Source organism: Mandrillus leucophaeus, unplaced genomic scaffold (genome assembly GCF_000951045.1).
Source record: "Mandrillus leucophaeus isolate KB7577 unplaced genomic scaffold, Mleu.le_1.0 Scaffold201, whole genome shotgun sequence".
Classification (NCBI taxonomy): domain Eukaryota; kingdom Metazoa; phylum Chordata; class Mammalia; order Primates; family Cercopithecidae; genus Mandrillus; species Mandrillus leucophaeus.
The window spans coordinates 775,097-788,142 of record NW_012102044.1 but is presented as its reverse complement, the minus strand read 5'-3'; the positions used below and the strand labels follow the sequence as shown (position 1 = coordinate 788,142).

Below are 13,046 nucleotides of genomic sequence, written 5' to 3'. Positions count from 1 at the left end.
GACTGGAGAGGGGTGGAGGGTAGATGGAGAGGGTCAGTATATATAGACGCGGTGCCCCAGGGGCCAGGACTGGAAAGAGGACCTGGTGGGTTTTCAGAACTCAAGACAGGAGCCTACCTCCAGCACTGATGGGATAAAGGGAAGTGAGTCCACCCGGCACGTCATGTGCTGCAGCAGAGCGTGAAGTAGAAGGGAACGTCTGAACACCTGGCAGAAAAGACAGGTGGTCTAAAAAGGAACATCAAGTAAATGGGCTGATAGGACATGTCTCCTCGGCAACGTCAGATGGTGGGAGGTAGCGGGTAGGTAACCCACACCCTGGGGAGACAAAGTCATGCCTGCCCAGCGAAATTACCATCCAAGAATAGGGCGTGAAATGCAGGCATTTCTGATGTGCAGAGACCCCAGAGCACCACCCACCCCGCCGTCCCCACAGGGCCCGGACGCAGGCCCTGCAGAGGCAGAGCTGGACGTGGAAACAGCAGGGAGACAGAGGGGTCTAGAGGCTGATAAATTTAGTCAGTTATGACTGTTAGAAAAGGAGGTGTTTGAGTGTATTTTTTTTAAAGACCAGGCTAAAACTCTAGATAGTAAGAAGATAGGAGGGTTGCATGTTTGGGAGGTGGTTAGACTCAAGGACTTGGACACTGAAAGGAAATTGACAATTAGACTTGTTAAATGTGTCATATACCCACAGCACAGTTAGAACGTGTCATTTGAAAAAAAGCTTCGGGAATAAACTTCTCAAAAGAGAGCTGTGACCTTTGAGGATAGAGTCACAAATGGAGCGAATTTGTGTTCATGGAGTTCATAAAAAGTCTCCTCTCCATTCATAAAGATGTCATTTCTCCCCAAATTTATAAACTCATAGCTGTTCCAGTAAAAACATCTGGCAGGGTTTTTCATGAAACCGAAGAAACTGATCCTAAAATTCAGTGGGGACCAAAAGACCAGGTAGCCAACATTAATTTGAGGTGAGGAGTCCCCCACCAGCTCTCACGACTGATGATGTCACAGCGGATAGCAGCACCGCAGGCTGAGATGGAGCCGGCGAGTGGGGCCCACAGACCAGACACTGCAGAGAAGCCAAGGAGATTGACTCACCAGGAGTGGGAATTAGCTATCCAAACGGAAGAAAATAAAATTAGCTTGACTTTAGAACTACAAGAAGGAAATAGAAAATATCCTTATAACCTCAGGGTAGAATTCCTTAAAATATAAAATGCAGAATTCAAAAGAGAAAATACCGATGCATATGACACATTTGACTTTGTAACTTTCTTTTTCATGCTGACCTCCCTGTGGGGAAAACTGTAACTTTTATTGAAAGGCTTTTTTTTTTAATAAGCCACAGGCCAGAGGAAGATATTTCCTGTAGTTATTTATTTCTTGTTTGTTTAGAGCAAAGGATTAGTATTCAGAATGAATCAAGAAGGTCTGTAAACCCAAACCAAAAAGTAACCTAATGGGAAAATAGGCAGAATATCTGAGCAAGTAACTTAACGGGAGAAGAAACCTAAATGATGAATAAACATGAAGATAGGAGCCTCGCTAGTATTCGGAGATGCAGGCTGATGGGACTGAGATCGATGCCATCCACTTGAGCTTGCTGCCAAGCTTTGTTTTAGACCAAGTCTTGCTGTCACCCAGGCTGTAGTGCAGTGGCTGGATCTTGGCTCACTGCAGCCCCGACCTCCTGGGCTTAAGCGATCCTCCCACTCAACATCCTGAGTAGCTGGGATGACAGGCGTGTGCCACCATGCCTGGCTAAGTTTTTAGTTTTTTGTAGAGATGGGGGTCTTGCTATGTTACCCAGGCTGGTTTCGAACCCTGGCCTCAAGCAGTCCTCCTGCCTCAGCCTCCCAAAGCACTGGGATTGCAGGCATGAGCCACCACACCTGGCCCTAGCAAACATTTTTTAACGTGAGGTACCATTGGCAAGAGTGTGGAGTGCCAAGATTAAGCATTCTCCGTGGGAATGTAAATTGGTTCAGCCACTTTGGAGGATACTTTTGCAATCAGAAAATTCCATTTCTACATACATATCCTAGAAAATTCATGCAAATTATTATAATTCAAAACAGTATTATTTTTAATAGCAAAAAGTTGATCAACCGAATATTCAGTAACATAGTAACATGCTGGACAGCTAAGGTGTATTCATACCTTGGAATGCTGCAGAAGCAAATGCGAATGACTTTTATAGCATGGAGGGAAAGATACAAGATGTGGAATACAACATGTTTGTGTGTGTCAAGTCTGAACTTTACATACATGCAAACTTCTACACTAAAAGCAAGAAGAAGTGTTTGAGAATGACAAATGAGGCCGAGTGGCTGTGCCAGAGATGGGGAAGGTGTGCCATCAGAGAGGGACACAGGGCAGTCAGCTGCTTGTGACATTCTTTCAGAAGCTGAGTGATGGCTCTGGTTGTTCATGACATGCTTTGTACCTTTTTTCTTGATTCAAAGTATTTTATAATAATTGTTTTTAAAAATAAGGTAACTGGCTGGGCGTGGTGGCTCACGCCGGTAATCCCAGCACTTTGGGAGGTCGAGGTGGGTGGATCACAAGGTCAAGAGATCGAGACTAGCCTGGCCAATATGGTGAAACCCCATCTCTACTAAAGATACAATAATTAACTGCACGTGGTGGTGGGTGCCTGTAGTCCCGGCTACTCGGGAGGCTGAGGCAGGAGAATCGCTTGAACTCAGGAGGCAGAGGTTGCAGTGAGCTGAGATCACGCTACTGCACTCCAGTCTGGCAACGGAGCGAGACTCCATCTCAAAAAAAACAAAAAAAATACGTGACCACTAAAAAGTGGAAATACAGTCTATAACTTCCAAATGCTGCTGTTTTATTACTATAGTTTTTAGTAAGTTTTGAGACCAGGAAGTGTGAATCCTCCAACTTTGTTCAAGATTATTTTGGCTGTTTGGGGTCGCCTGAGATTCTGTATAAATTTTAGGATAGTGTTTTCTGTTTCTTCAGAAAACATCGTTGGGATTCTGATAGGAATTGCATTGGATTTGCAGTCGTAATTTTGGTAGTATTGACATCTAAACAATATTAAGTCTTCCAGTCCATGAATACAAGATATTTTTCTATTTAAGCATGTCTTTCATTTCTTTTAGCCACGCGTTTGTTTTCAGTGTATACGTGTTTTGCCTCCTTGGTTCACTCTGTCCTAAGTATTTTATTCTTTTTGATATGTTGTAGATGGAATTGTTTTCTTAATCTCCTTTTCAGATTGTTCATTATTAGTATATAGAAATGCAGCTGACTTTTGTGTGTTTATTTTGTGCCCCGCACCTTTGTGAATTGGTTTATCCTAATAGATTTTTGTGTGTGAAATCTTTTGGATTTTCTACATATGAGATAATCTCCTCTGCTTACAGGATCATTAAATTCATTCTTTCCAATTTGTACACCAGCCTTGTCTCTTAGAGATGGACACTGAAATGTATGGTTAAGAGGATGATTGGGGTTTCCCTCAGGAGGGTAGAATGGAGGTTAGTGTATGAAACAGGGGTCGTCTACCTGATCATGGAAACTGGATTATCTGTTCCTTGAGATACACTGTATTTTTCTTTCTTTTTGCACGTGCTTGAAATTGTATTAGAAATTCCTATATGCGTCCAGGCACAGTGGCTCACGCGTGTAATCCCAGCACTTTGGGAGGCCAAGGCAGGTGGATCACATGAGGTCAGTAGTTCAAGACCATCCTGGCCAACATGGCGAAACCCCATCTCTACTGAAAATACAAAAATTAGCCGGGCGTGGTGGCGGGCACCTGTAATCCCAGCTACTCGGGAGGCTGAGGCACGAGAATAGCTTGAACCCGGGAGGTGGAGCTTCCAGTGAGCCGAGTTCACACCACTGCACTCCAGTCTGGGCCACAGAGACTCCATCTCAAAAAAAAAAAAAGAAAAAAGAAAGAAAAGAAATTCCTATATAGCCCAAACTTAAGACTGTCTCACCAGAGCTTAAAGGTATCAACTCTGGCCACACCAGCAGCCTCAGTCACTCTTCTTAAATGGATTTTGGTCCAATTTCTACTCCTTTTCTATTTTTCGAGATTTCTAGCTCCTGCGAGGGGCCCAACCCTCGAAGGAGTCCAGCAAATGTATAACTCTGCCTTGCCTGTGCTGAAAACCCATGGAAAGAGGAACAGAGGAGGCACCTGGAGGTCAGAGTGGCAGCTGGATTATGGAGGTGTGGTTTGCACGCCTGGCAGTGGTGAGCTTCTTAAGCCTCATACTTAACCTCGGAGCAAGACTCGCCACCCAGCCACATGCAGCGCTGGCCTCCAGAGGCCTCCGTGGGCAGGGCCTGCCCTGTGAAACTCAGGTCTGCAAGAGGACCTTGAGACCAGGTGCCGTGGGCTGGCTGGTTTACGAAGGAAGAGGGACTGTATCCATTCCCAGAGGAATGCCCTTGTCTCTCCGGAGTGGTGTATGTGGGACCAGGCAAGAGGCCAGGAGTGGGGAGGAAACATTCCCTTCTTGTGGAAACGCAAGCGAGGGGAAAGGAGGTTTCCCTGACAATGTGCTAGAATATGTGTGCAGCCATTTTTTTTTTTTTTGGTTGAGACGGAGTCTCGCTCTGTCACCCAGGCTGGAGAGCAGTGGCATGGTCTCAGCTCACTGCAAGCTCCGCCTCCCGAGTTTACGCCATTCTCCTGACTCAGCCTCCCGAGTAGCTGGGACTACAGGTGCCCGCCACTATGCCCGGCTAATATTTGTGTTTTTAGTAGAGACCGGGTTTCACCGTGCTAGCCAGGATGGTCTCGATCTCCTGACCTCATGATCCGCCCGCCTCGGCCTCCCAAAATGCTGGGATTTCATGCAGCCATTTTTGTACTAGTGAATAAATGGAATTCCTGAATGTCTACCAAGAGATGAATGGATAAATTGTGGTCTATTCTACAATAGTTTTTTGGTTTTTTATTTTTTATTTTTTATTTTTGAGATGGAGTCTCGCTCTGTCGCCCAGGCTGGAGTGCAGTGGCGCAATCTCGGCTCACTGCAAGCTCCGGCTCACTGCAAGCTCCGCCTCCCGGGCTCACACCATTCTCCTGCCTCAGCCTCCCGAGTAGCTGGGACCACAGGCGCCGCCACCAGGCCCAGCTAATTTTTTTGTATTTTTAGTAGAGACGGAGTTTCACCATGTTAGCCAGGATGGTCTCGATCTCCTGACCTCGTGATCCGCCTGCCTTGGCCTCCCAAAGGGCTGGAATTACAGGCGTGAGCCACCACACCCAGCCTCTACAACAGTTTTGAAAATGAATCAGAGCTTTGTGCACCAACATCAACATGGATAATTTTCAGATATAGTGGTGATCAAAAACGGCAAGTTGCAGAAATGTTCACTCTGTGAAGTTTAATATTACAAAATAATAAACTCAGTGTTGCTTCCAAATCTATAGGTGTTACATTAAGTAGAAATGCATTCAAGGAGATGATGAACTTTCAGAATAAGGTCAAGTGGGGAGTGTGGGTGGAGGAAAGAGGGACCCAGTATCAAGGGGGTTACAGAGCTCCTTGGCGGCACCCTTAGGATTTTATTTCTTTAAAAATCTGAAGCAAATATGTTACCGGTTTAACATTTAATAAAATTCCTTAGTGGGTATGTGAGCATTTGATATACTCCTTGTTCTCTGTATATTTGAACTGTTTAATAAAAGGAGTGGAAAACAGGAAGAAGTCAAAACGCTTATAGTAGTGATAAGCACAAAAAGGTAGTGCAAATTTCAGAAAGATGACAATAGTAGAAGTGTTGAGAAATTAGAGAAGCTGTAATATTCAGTGTAGTAATTATTTTTATCTTGTGTGGTTGCACTGTTGAAGTTTTGTGCCTGTCACTGCTCCAAGCCCTTGTCTTCCTCCTGCAGCCCCGTGAAGTGCCTTGCGAGCGGATGTTTCCTTCGCAGACCCTGTGGGTGCGGACTCAGGGTCCTGCACCAGGGACCACGGTGAAGACCTGGTCTCTGGTCTGTGATGCCCATGGTCTAGTGGGCAACAGTTGAATGTCTGTTGATTTCAGCCAGTTCGCTATGATCGGTGCAAAGGAAGAGAACAAAATATTTAAAACATGTAGAAAATGCTGGTGGTAATATCATCCAAGGCTGTCTCTAAAGAGTGAGATGTAGTGAGAGATTTTGTTTCTTTCTTTTTTTTTTTTTTTTTTGAGACAGAGTCTTGCTTTGTCACCCAGGCTGGAGTGCAGTGGCGCAGTCTCGGCTCCCTGCAACCTCTGCCTCCCGGGTTCCCGCCGTTCTGCCTCACCCTCCCGGAGTAGCAGGGACTACAGGCGCCGCCACCACGCCTGGCTAATTTTTTGTATTTTTAGTAGAGACGGGGTTTTACTGTGTTAGCCAGGATGGTCTCAATCTCCTGACCTCGTGATCCACCCGCCTCGGCCCTGCAAAGTGCTGGGATTACAGGTGTGAGCCACCACGCCCGGCCAGATTTTGTTTCTTTTAAATAGAAGGGGCACAGGTGTGAACGTGTTATCTGCAGAAGATGTGGGTGGGGGGGCCGCGGCTCCTTTGTGTCCCGCAGACTCATCTCGCAGCCTCCCTCCCACCTTGCCAAGGCCTCAAGATGAAGAGCGGTGCAGTGACCACAAGCCCGTGCAAGCCTTAGAAACAAATGGCTGATGTGTGAAGCCTCCGCATGGACAATGTTAGTTGGGAGGCAATTTTTATCATCTTCTGAATCGTGTAACCCTAAAAGACACAAAGCTGTAGCCACAACAGCTTAACGTGATCATCTGTTCAGACTGTTTTAAAATTCTAAGCCAAGATATTTTGTTTACCAAAAATTTAGTTTTGTACAAAAAGTAAATCAAGCCTTCTAAAAACGATTACCTAACTTCTATCCAGAAAGAGATTTTTGCTGGCATCAAGGGGTTTTGTGTGGTTCTGCTGCTTTTTAAAAATAAGCCTTTTCTATCAGATTCGTGTTTAAAAATCTGTTAATAGCAGTAGCTTTTTTTTTTTTTTTGAGACAGAGTCTCGCTCTTGTCGCCCAGGCTGGAGTGTAGTGACACGATCTCAGCTCACTGTAACCTCCGCTTCCTGGGTTCAAGCGATTCTCCTGCCTCAGCCTCCCAAGTAGCTGGGACTACAGGCACCCGCCACCACACCCAGCTAATTTTTTGTATTTTTAGTAGAGATGGGGATTCACCATGTTGGTCAGGCTGGTCGCGAACTCCTGACCTCAGGTGATCCACCCGCCTAAGCCTCCCAAAGTGCTGGGATTATAGACTTGAGCCACCACTCCCAGCCTTTTGTATTTTTAATAGAGACGGGGTTTCACCATGTTGGCCAAGCTGGTTTTGAACTCCTGACCTCAGGTGATCCACCCTCCTCAACCTCCCAAAGTACTGGGATTACAGGCCTGAACCACCGCGGCCAGCTGCTTTTTTTTTTTTTTTTTTTTAAGAAAAAATACCTTGTTTAGGGTGGGGTTGGGGGAATGACTTTTAGAAACGTATTTACATAGTTCATAGCTGGAACTGTGTGTTGAAAATGGAGACCTTTAGAGGCTTGTGCAAGTTACTGAATTCGTGAAAAATGTCTCATTTTCCTTTCTTCTTTCCAGAGTTGTTACCTAGTGTCTTCAGGTAGTCGTGGCTACTCCTGTTCTGCCCTCAGGAGCCAGGATTTGTCTGCCCAGCCTGCCTTGGTCTCGCACTGAGGGCTCGTTCTGGGCAGTGGCTTGGGTGGGTTTGCACACGTGGAACACACCACATGACCAGAGGGGCCTGAGTCAGGCCTCCCGGAGTAGCTCAGAGAAGCTGTAAAGGTGAGAAGCGAAGGCTTCTCCGTGTGTTTCTGGGACGCAGTGAGGTTGGTGGGATTATCCAAGCCTGTCATCTTGTTTGCCATGTCATCTTTTTGTCATGAGGTTTTTCAATAATTATGTAAATAACAAGTAAGTTGTGGAAGTAAAAGGTGTTCTGAGTATTTGCTTTACAACATTTTTAATCTTAAAATGCTTCAGTGTTTGTTCTCAAAGAGATTTTAAAGTCTATTCTTAAAAATGTAAAGTGCCAGCCGGGCGGAGTGGCTCACGCCTGTAATCCCAGCATTTTGGGAGGCCGAGGCAGGTGAATCACGAGGTCAGGAGTTTGAGACCAGCCTGACCAACATGGTGAATCCCCGTCTCTACTAAAAATATAAAAATTAGCCAGGCATGGTGGTGGGCGCCTGTAATCCCAGCTACTCAGGAGGCTGAGGCAGGAGAATCACTTGAGCCCAGGAGGTGGAGGTTACAGTGAGCTGAGATTGTGCCACTGCACTCCAGCCTGGGTAACAGAGCAAGACTCCGTCTCAAAAAAAGAAAAAGTAAAGTGGCAAAATAATTTGAGTTATTTCGGAAGTGTGTACAATGGTGACATTTTGACTTCGGATACTTTTGAGTTGCTGTAGACCTGTCTTCAATGCCTTTCCCCACACAGGCGACATTGACTACAGCACCGTGCTCCTTGGCATGCTGGTGACGCAGGACGTGCAGCTCGGGCTCTTCATGGCCGTCATGCCGACTCTCATACAGGCGGGTGCCAGTGCATCTTCTAGGTAAATGCTTTGTGTACACAGTTTGTTTTTCTAGTTTAAAATACTACTTAATAATACTACTTAATAAAAATACTACTTAAAAAAAATAAAAATACTACTTAATACCTTTTCAAAAGAGATGTTCTGAGCTCAGATGGCTCAGGCTTCCGTGCACAGACCCTGGAGTGACACTGCCTTGCTCACGCCCTGGCTGTCTGTGCTTCGCAGCTCCTCACCACGGGCAGGCGACTCATCCTCACTGTTCCTCAGTCCTGTCTTCCATCAAGTAGGGGTAGCAGTAGTGCCCACCGATAGAGTGGTCAGGAGGAATGAATGAGTTCAGTTATAAACATGCTTAGAACAATGCCCAGAACATAGTAAGTGATGTGGAGGGAGGGGGGTGTCTGTATGCGTGTGTATGTGTGCATGGGGAGGGAGTATCTGTGTGTGTGTGTGTGTGTGTGTGTGTAGGGTATATCTGTGTGCTTACATGCTATGTGTGTGCGTGTATTCATGTATATCTGCATGTATGTGTGGTGTGCCTGTGTGGTGGGGGCATGTGTCTGCATGTGTGGTGTGTGTGTGTCTTCTGTGGTATGTCTGGGGGGGTATCCACGTGTGCGTATGTGGGGTATATCTGTGTGTTTGCATGTGTCTTGTGCGCATGTGTGTCTGCATGCATGTGTGGTGTGTGTGTGTGTGAGATCTATCATTGTGTGGTTGTCATTGTCACTGTCATCATCACCACTTCCCCGGTCCTTCTTTTCATTCTCCCAATGTCGTATTGCCAAACGTAAACTGCACCTGCTTGGGTTCGTATGGAGAGAGAAGCCAAATGGGAAGAATTAATTTATCCAGAAAGTTGTAGGTTGTGCCGCATATACAAATACATTCCAAGAATATCAGCCAGAAAATAAGGACAGTTGCAAAGTCTAGGGTGCCCTATGAAGCTTAAAGTGGGATGGGACTGTAAGCTTGAGTTTGTTTTAGGCCAATATACTATACTTTATGTATGTAAATATTGTGCTTTAGATCTAATCTCTTTATTGCACTTCTTACAGCAATGAGTACTGATCAAAAATTAGAAGACCTTTTTGAAACTTCTTTTGGAACCAGATTGAAGTGCTAGGACCCGTCTCATGTACTTTATTTCTTCCTTTCCAACCTGCATGCTTTTGGGTTTCTTCCTGCATTATTGCACTGGCTGGAACGTCCAGTACTTTGTTGAAAAAGATTGTGTGAGAGGACATCTTTGCCTTGCTCTTGACCTCAGGGGGAAGCGTTCAGTCTCTCACCATTAGGTGTGATGTTAGCTGTAGGTTTATTGTAGACACTCTTTGTCAAGCTAAGGAAATTCCCATCTATTCCCAGTTTGCTGAGAGTTTTTATGATTAATGCGTGGTGGATTCTGCCAGTTGCTTTTGCTAAACCAATTGATATTATTATGTAATTTTTCTTTTTTTGCTGTTTTTTTTTTTTTTTTTTTTTTTTTTTTTTGAGGTGGAATCTCGCTCTGTCGCTCAGGCTGGAGTACAGTGTCATGATCTCGGCTCACTGAAACCTCCGCCTCCTGGGTTCAAGCAATTCTCCTGCCTCAGCCTCCCGAGCAGCTGGGACTACAGGCGTGCGCCACCATGCCCAGCTAATTTTCATATTTTTAGTAGAGATGGGGTTTCACCATATTGGCCAGGCTGGTCTTGAACTCCTGACATTGTGATCTGCTCGCCTTGGCCTCCCAAAGTGGTGGGATTACAGGCATGAGCCACTGCGCCCAGCATTCTTTTTTAGCTAGGTGACATGATGGATAACACTGATTTTTGAAAGTTGAACCAGCCTTGCATACCTGGGATAATTCCCAGTTGGTCTAGGTATATAATTATTTTTATACATTGCTGCCTTCAGTTTGCTAATTTATTGAGGATTTTGGGGTCTAAGTTCATGAGAGAGATTGGTGTGTAGTTTTCTCTCTCTCTCTTTTTTTTTTTTGATACTCTGGGTTTTGGTAGTAAGAGTCATACTAGGTTCACAAAATGTTTTGGGAAGTGTTCCTTTCTTTTTATTTTCTGGAAAACATTGTATAAAATTGATGTCAGTTCTTCCTTAATATTTGGTAGAATTCTGCAGTAAAACCCTCTGGGTCATGAGATTTCCTTTTGGGGAGTTTTCTTACCAATTTATTTTGCTTAATAGTCCCAGTAGATATTCAGAATATCTACTTCATATTGCTGAGTTGTGGTAGCTTAGCTTTTTGAGGAATCATTCCATTCTGTCTCAGTTGTCAGATTTCTATGTGTAGAGTTTTTGTGTCGTATTCCTTTACCATCCTTTTCATGTCCACAGAGTCTGTGGTGATATCCCCCGTTTCATTGCTTATGTTGATAACTTGCATCTTCTTTGTCCTAGGGATCTGGCAATTGTATTAATCTTTCCAAAGAATTGGTTCCTTGTTTTATTGATTTTCTTTGTTTCGTTGTTTTCAGTTTCATTAGTTTTACCCTCACCTTCCTTCCTTCTCGCTTTGGGTTTATTTTACTCTTTTTCTAGGTTCTTAGGGTATTAACTTAGATTATTGATTTTAAACTGCTTATCTTTTCTACTGTAAGCATTTAGTGCTATAAATTTCCCTCTCAGCACTGTTTTAGCTGCATTGCATATTTTGATATGTTGTATTTTTATTTTCATTTTGTTCAATGAGTTTTAAATTTTTCGTTTGATACTTCTTTGACTCAGGGATTGTTTAGAAGTGTTGCTTAATTTCCAAACATCTGGAGATTTTCCTGATGTCTTTCTGTTACTGATTTGTAGTTTGATTCCACTGTGGCCTGAGAATATTTGGTATGATTTCAGTTCTTTTACATTTGTTGAGGTTTGTTTTATGGCCAGTGACAGTTGTCTGTGGTAAATGCTCCAAAGTCACTTGGGAGGAAAAAAAAGTATATTCTGTTATTGTTGAGTGGAGTTTTGTAAATATATGTCAGTTAATTGCACTATTCCGTGTTCTTGCTGTAGTTGTAACAGCTGTCGAGGGAGATGGTGTTGAAGTCCCCCGTTATAGTTGGGTATTTGTCTGTTTCTCCTTTGAGTTCTGTCAGCTTTTGCTCTATGTATTTTGGGGCTCTTTTGTTTGGTACATACATATTTAGGATCATTTTGTCTTCCTGGTGAATTGATCTTGTTATCATTATGTAATATTTCTTTTTGTTGTTGTTTTTCGAGACATAGTCTCGCTCTGTTGCCCAGGCTGGAATGCAGTGGCGTGACCTCGGCTCTCCGCCTCCTGGGTTCTAGTGATTCTCATGCCTCAGCCTCCTGAGTAGTGGGATTACAGGCATGTGCCACCACACCTGGCTAATTTTTGTATTTTTTAGTAGAGACAAGGTTTTGCCATGTTGGCCAGGCTAGTCTCGAACTCCTGGCCTCAAGTGATCTTCCTGCCTTGGCCTCCCAAAGTGCTGGGATTACAGGTGTGAGCCACTGTGCCTGGCCATATTTCTTTTATTGCTAGTAATTTTCCTTGCCTTGTAATTCACTTTATCTGATACTAATGTAATATTAATTTTTTTTTTTTGGTCAATGTCTGCAGTGGTGTGTCCTTTTCATACTTTTCATGCTCTTGTACTGAAGGGAGTTTCTTGTAGAGAACATATTGTTGGATGACTTTTTTTTAGTCCACTCAGCCAGTCTCTGTATTTTAATTGGTATGTTTAGACCATTTATAGATCAGGTAAATATTGATACGTTGCAACTTAAGTCAGCGTTTTATTTGTTTTTTGTCTCTTGCTATTCTTTTTCTTTTACATCTCTATGGGTTGCCTGCATGTTTTCGGGGATTCCATTTAGACGCATTTATAATGTTTTGAGTGTATTGCTGTGTGTGGTTTTCTTGGTTGCTCTGGGTATTACAGTGGACACATGTAACTTATCGCCGTTTGCTGGAATCCACATTTTACCACTTCATGTGAAATGTAGAAGCCTTATTTCCACTTAGCTGCCTCCCCCGCCCACATGTTAAATAGTCACGCACTACATAATGACGTTTTGGTCAGTGACGGGCCACCTGTACAGCAGTGGTCCTGTGGGATTCTATGGACCTGAATGATTCCCGCTGCCTAGTGACGTTGCGGCCATGGTGATGTCGCAGGGCAGTGTAATGCCCCCGTGCGTGTGGTGATGCTGGCATGAACAAACCTGCTGCACTGCCAATCATATAAAAGTCTCATACACCCAATTAGGTATGCAGTGGAATACTTGATAACGATAATAAATCACTGTTACTGGTTTATGTATTTTCTATACTCTACTTTTTATCATTAACTTAGAGTGTACTCCTTCTACTTATAAAGAAAAAAGTTAACTGTCAAACAGCCTCAGGCAGGTTCTTCAGGAACTATTCTAGAACAAGCCATTGTCATCATTGGAGACAACAGCTCTGTGCCCGTTATTCCCCTGAAGACCTTGCAGTGGGAAAGATGTGGACGTGGAC

General features: G+C 44.1%; 1 protein-coding gene across 1 annotated transcript in view; it reads left to right on the top strand.

Moving 5' to 3' along the window:
• The window catches only part of TMCO3 (transmembrane and coiled-coil domains 3), a 64,711-nt gene that overhangs the window by 28,885 nt on the left and 22,780 nt on the right, over positions 1-13,046 (top strand). Inside the window, exon 8 of the mRNA XM_011979423.1 lies at positions 8,467-8,584. Coding sequence (XP_011834813.1) covers positions 8,467-8,584 — 118 coding nt within the window. The remainder of the gene's footprint in view (positions 1-8,466; positions 8,585-13,046) is intronic.